Raw genomic sequence first — 5,234 nt, 5'->3', positions numbered from 1 at the left:
TCCCCCCCTAATATCAATCTTGCAAATTCAAGACAGGTAATAAATTTTACAGCATCAAGAAAACTGACCAAAGACATGATGTTGCAATGCAAGCACAAATATTCAATTTCATGAATGTTCACCTCCTTTTCTTCCACAGATTAAGACAACAACACATCCAAACAGACTCCTGTTTTATTGAGAAGCCCACAATTTCCAAAGCAAGGAAAATTGCTGACCTAGCACTTTCTTTCCAGCTCTGATCTCTGCAGAACATGACAACCTCTATTCAACCAATCTCTACTGGCTTTAAAACCTCAAAACAAAACAAAACAAAACCCTTGTATTAAAACATAATAATATAAAACAAATAACATGAAAACAACAGCTCTTGAAGAGCTTTCCTACTCCCTTCCTCAAGTCAGGTTTTGATACCCCAAGTTTTCCATAAACAGGTTGATAACCCTATAAAGTAAAGGTGATAAAAAAGAACCTGCAATACCCATTTCATGAAAACAGATAAAAATAACAAGAAAAGAAAGAAATCCTAGCCATGTAAGTTTCCTGTTGATTCTGTCATATTTGCTGTCATGACCCCATAAACAAAAAAAGAGGAGAAACCCACCATTGTTCACAAAAATGACAACCAAATTTCATTTTTCTTTTCAAATCATAGGACACGAAAAGCATTAGAGAAGAAGGGTTTATGTTGACAGGAAGAAGATACTTGAGGGAAATTTGATTGGTACTCTCTCTCAATATTTGATCTGCCTTCAATAATGGTGTCTCTTCAGTCATGGCGCAATTAAAGCTACTTTCTTCTTCTTCTTCTCTGCCAACTTTCACAAGGTAAAAAAGCAAAAAATGCATATTACAGTTGGTAACAACAAACAACTACTCACATGGGCTTTGGTTATGTTGAATTAAATCCCTGTTCACAAAGAATGACATAAATTCTTACTGCATGTGTTCTAAGTATAACCCCTCTTGTACCAACTCCATCAAAGTGACCACAATATATACCCATCTTAAATTTGTGTTTTGACTTGTAAGGAAAACAGGAATTTCAAAGTACAGTCATTAATAGAGTGATTAACTATGTACTAGGAAAAACTTCACAAACAAGTACTCATTTCTTGAGAATTTCTATTGTTTCCGGAATTCATCAACACTTTATTGTTTGAGTTGTCACACTTGCTATATCTTTTTATGGGGAATGATGAATTTTCATTATCTGTTTATCTGTATTTCTTCTTCTGCTAATGAAGGAGAACTTTTGAGAAACATCCATCATATAAGATGAGAAGATGAAGACTAGAAAGCAGAGATAGGTACCTGGAAAAAGGCCAGTTTGTCTGTGATATCTTGTTTTCATTGGTGTGGCATTGCCCTACCCAACACAACTATTCTCTTTAAAGGAATATTTGAGATCTACTAATTTGATTTTCTAAGTACTTTTTGAAGTAAAAGCCCACTTGCATTTTGTACCTGTAGTGATGAAAATTATGCTATTGGGATGACTGATTGACAGGGACTTCAACATCCGTCAGTGTTGCTTACCATCAGTATAACACTATACTGCTCTGTATCTGCTAGAGTATGAGTGTTATTGGAGATGGACAATCCAGTTCAGTATCTTTCTTTCGTTTCAGATCCTGATTCCTCAACTAATTTGTATCACAGTTTCAATGTTTAAGCTTGTGGAAGAAGACTCGGAATTTCGAAGGATATGGCAGGGTCATTTGCCACCATCATAGGAAGTGCTGCAGGAGGAGTTCTACTGGTTCTGATAGTAGCTGGCTTACTATGGTATTGTTTACATTACAGGAAGTTATCGAATAAGAACTCAGAGAGTTCTTCAGATCCATCTGCTCTAGGTAAGGTTCTTTCTGATAGTAGCATGAAGAGTTTCAGCTGGCACGCTTTATCCTAACACTTTTTCTGGTATTCAAATTTTTTTACAGTGGAATGGAACAGAGGAGGATCAGTTTCAGTGGGAGGTCCCGCGCTATATGGACCACAGGGAGCAAGACAATTCAAACTTGAAGAATTGGATCAAGCAACTAAGAAATTCAGCGAAACCAATTTTATCGGAGTTGGAAGTTTTGGTTTGGTTTATACGGGTTTGCTTCATGATGGAACTTTTGCTGTAGTCAAAAGACGATCTGGTGCTCCTCGACAGGAATTTGTGGAAGAGGTAATACTAGTCTTTGGTTATAAACTTATGGTGAAATCCCTCGTTTAAAGATTGTCAGTAGAATTAAATAGCAAAATAAGGCCGAACCTGAATGTACCAGTAATAGTTGCGGTAACTTGACGAATTTCCAGAGTAGTTTAACAAAGGAGGAAATCACTTCCACTTGAGGCATTACTTAGAATGCAAAGTTGAAATCTGTACATAACATAACATTCTACACATTTGACCAAACAGGTGTGCTACCTCTCGGACATTCAACACCGTAACCTTGTTACTCTCCTCGGCTACTGTCAGGAAGATGGTTCTCAAATGTTAGTTTACGAATACTTACCAAACGATAGTGTTTGTAGTCATTTATACGGTAAGTGTCAATACATGAATCTGTTTAACAATAGTCATCACATGATACATGTCAAATAACTTCTTGCTCGACAGATAATAATGGGGAAGAATCAACGACAAAACTAGAGTTCAAGCAAAGGCTTTCAATTGCTTTGGGAGCAGCTAAAGGTACGATCCTAGCATGAATATCTGAACTTCCTAACAAAGGGATTTAGATATATGTGGTTGTGTAATTAGTTTCTACTTGAATCCATATGTGCAGGTTTATGTCATTTGCACTCACTGAAACCGCCTTTAGTACACAAGAACTTCAGAACAGCAAATGTCCTAGTCGACGAGAATTTCATTCCTAAAATTGCAGATGCGGGGATTTTAAGACTACTGGAAAAAATTGAAGAGGCTGGCCCTTCATCAGGAACCGCTAATGAGAATGCTTTCCGAGATCCAGAGTAACTTCATCTCTACTTCTTTTATGCTCGTATAAAAAATGAGACTTTTTTTGTTAGTCAATTCTGAAAACCTTTTGTTCAGGATTGAAGAATCAAGACTCCTCTCTGAATCCGGCGATGTATACAGCTTTGGAGTATTTCTTTTAGAGCTTATAAGTGGACAGGAAGTTTCAAAGATTAGCTTCTCAGCACCTGGTGAAAGCTTGATAAAATGGGTAAGTAACCATTTTCTAATGAGAGGATTTGTTATATTTCTCCATACTATATCTTACTCAGAATGTAAACCTGCTGTTTTCACCTATTACCTAGATACCTAAACTCTATATCTTGCTAAGTTTTTACCAGAATACCTATATGTTCCAAAAATGTATAAATGCGGTACTGACTGGATCCTTGCCCCAACTTTCTGAAGATTGAATCCCGTCTGGGATTGAATAGCCTTGTGGACAATCGGCTAACCAGCAACTTCACTTCGGAGGGAATGAAAGATCTGATTAGGCTCACAATAGGTTGCCTAAATAAAATTGGAAGATGGCGACCGAAGATGGATATGGTTGTGAGAGAGCTTGACCGGATTCTCGAAAAGGAAATGACACGGACAACAGTTATGGGCACAGGTATTACTACAGTAGTTACTCCTGGGAGCGAATTGTTTACTTCAAAATAAACAATGAAGAAACTGAAGAAGCAATCTTTAGCAAAGGAAGTGATATTGGAATGACTGCAATTGAGGAATGGTAAGGCTTCATCAATGATGATAAAGGTGGAAAAGAATACATTACTTCTAAATTTGTTAGGCCAAAAATCTGTTATATACACTGTAAGGAAGCTTGCTTCAACTTACTCTATTGCAAGGATGAAAAAACTGGTTCCCCTTAAGACTGGGGTGTATAATACTATTTGATTACTACAAATGATGCATAACAGATGTTCTTAATCCATGAACAAGTTACACGGTACTTCACCATGCATATTTTCATGTTAGCAGTTGCAGTTATCAGCACAAAAAACAAGAAGAAAGAAAATGCAAATCATGTTAACAATGGGGAACCAAGATGAAGATGAAGAACAAAAATATTTTCAAGCAACTATGAGTCCAAATAATACTATCAAATATCACAAACTGTAGAGCAGATATTTGACAGCACCATTCCATGCGTTTCATATAAAACATGTAATTAAATCCAGAGAAAAGGGGGAAAAAGCTAACAGATAAGAAGTTAAGAACCTATTTTCATATATCAATATAATCCTTCATGATTGGGTTACTCTTCTCCAAGTAAACATTCCTCTTCCAATTCTCTACAGCTTTCTCAACTGCGGACTTTGCTTGACGTACTTCTTCTGCGGAGAACTTGTGTTCAATAATACCCAAAGGTCCTGGTTGCAGTACCCCTACTACAGTCTCCATTTCTTGCTCTACCTGCCTATAAAAGGATACAACATGGAGTCGAGTTACCAGAATGTGGCTTTAAGCAAATAAAAATCTGATTTAATGACTGTTTGCTAAAATGTTTAACACAACCGAATAAGTTTTTTTCCCCTTTTTTCATCGATTAATATGTTCGAGTGTTAAGAATTCAACAAACTAAATCAAAATTGAAGAGAAAATTATCAATAACCTTTAAATTTAGGTGATTCTGACAAAAGGCCAGATGATAAAATATATGAAATCAACAATGGGATTAAGAGAAAAACACAGTACGGCGTTTATTTAAAAAAAAAAGAAAAAAAAAAGATGATGAGATTAAGAGTTACCCATAAATGGGTAGTACCTGAAAAGCCTTGAAATCGGTCTGAAATTCGTAAAACGTGAGAAAGGTGCTGACATTCTTGATTCTTCTCTTCTCTGCTTTGTATCTAGGGGTAGAGAGAAGGAGGATGGTGAGAAACTAATGAAGTTCTCCAACTAGGACCTTTCTTTGCTAAAGAAATTTGTTTAGGCGCCCACCGACAAGTTTCAAGCAACCCATTAACCGGAAATGATCCCTTGCCTAACGAACAACACTTAAGGGTCCGTTTGGCAAGGCATGCATTATGCATTAGAACTACATGGCATTATATTTAGCGTTTGGCATACATATAAAAAGGATGCAGTATAGAGGTGGAATTCAACTTTTGAATTTTTTTTCCCAAAAGACGATACATAACCCAAAAGTCAATTGTAAAGTCAATCATAATCAACCTTAGTCAACCCTCAATTCCTTCCACTAATTTTTGATTTTGTATCTTCTCATCTTTATTCAATCTTTTAGGTTTTTGTTTTC

At 36.3% G+C, this 5,234-nt stretch overlaps 2 protein-coding genes across 5 annotated transcripts; one reads left to right on the top strand and one right to left on the bottom strand.

Moving 5' to 3' along the window:
- The first annotated feature begins 424 nt into the window (after positions 1-424).
- On the top strand, positions 425-3,881 carry LOC113357502 (putative serine/threonine-protein kinase). 4 transcript variants are annotated; one of them, XM_026600916.1, is made up of 8 exons: positions 425-828; positions 1,677-1,856; positions 1,944-2,176; positions 2,411-2,537; positions 2,612-2,686; positions 2,781-2,967; positions 3,050-3,182; positions 3,380-3,881. In XM_026600916.1, exons 2-8 carry the CDS (start codon positions 1,709-1,711, stop codon positions 3,632-3,634), a joined length of 1,158 nt encoding a protein of 385 aa, XP_026456701.1. In that variant the 5' UTR covers positions 425-828; positions 1,677-1,708; the 3' UTR covers positions 3,635-3,881. The 4 variants fall into 4 exon arrangements, with proteins under 4 accessions (XP_026456701.1, XP_026456700.1, XP_026456698.1 ...); XM_026600915.1 differs by having other exon boundaries at positions 1,663-1,856; XM_026600913.1 differs by having other exon boundaries at positions 1,511-1,856.
- A 135-nt stretch (positions 3,882-4,016) lies between these two features.
- LOC113357503 lies at positions 4,017-4,944 on the bottom strand. The gene is made up of 2 exons (XM_026600917.1): positions 4,743-4,944; positions 4,017-4,394 (listed from the first exon to the last, which is right to left on the bottom strand). The coding sequence occupies exons 1-2, from the start codon at positions 4,796-4,798 to the stop codon at positions 4,202-4,204; spliced, it is 249 nt and encodes an 82-aa protein (XP_026456702.1). The 5' UTR covers positions 4,799-4,944; the 3' UTR covers positions 4,017-4,201.
- Positions 4,945-5,234: the final 290 nt, after the last annotated feature.

Source organism: Papaver somniferum, chromosome 3, assembly GCF_003573695.1.
Source record: "Papaver somniferum cultivar HN1 chromosome 3, ASM357369v1, whole genome shotgun sequence".
Lineage (NCBI taxonomy): Eukaryota > Viridiplantae > Streptophyta > Magnoliopsida > Ranunculales > Papaveraceae > Papaver > Papaver somniferum.
The sequence above is the reverse complement of the archived record's forward strand: the minus strand, read 5'-3'. Positions and strand labels throughout refer to the sequence as shown.

What these genes read in the sequence shown, in the direction of transcription:
- LOC113357502 (XM_026600916.1), top strand. Translation starts at nt 1,709, where the DNA reads ATGGCAGGGTCATTTGCCACCATCATAGGAAGTGCTGCAGGAGGAGTT. An exon ending in TTCAGATCCATCTGCTCTAG is followed by an intron (nt 1,857 to 1,943) that starts GTAAGGTTCTTT and finishes ATTTTTTTACAG; the next exon opens with TGGAATGGAACAGAGGAGGA. An exon ending in AATGCTTTCCGAGATCCAGA is followed by an intron (nt 2,968 to 3,049) that starts GTAACTTCATCT and finishes CCTTTTGTTCAG; the next exon opens with GATTGAAGAATCAAGACTCC.
- LOC113357503 (XM_026600917.1), bottom strand. Translation starts at nt 4,798, where the DNA reads ATGTCAGCACCTTTCTCACGTTTTACGAATTTCAGACCGATTTCAAGG. An exon ending in CCGATTTCAAGGCTTTTCAG is followed by an intron (nt 4,395 to 4,742) that starts GTACTACCCATT and finishes ATCCTTTTATAG; the next exon opens with GCAGGTAGAGCAAGAAATGG.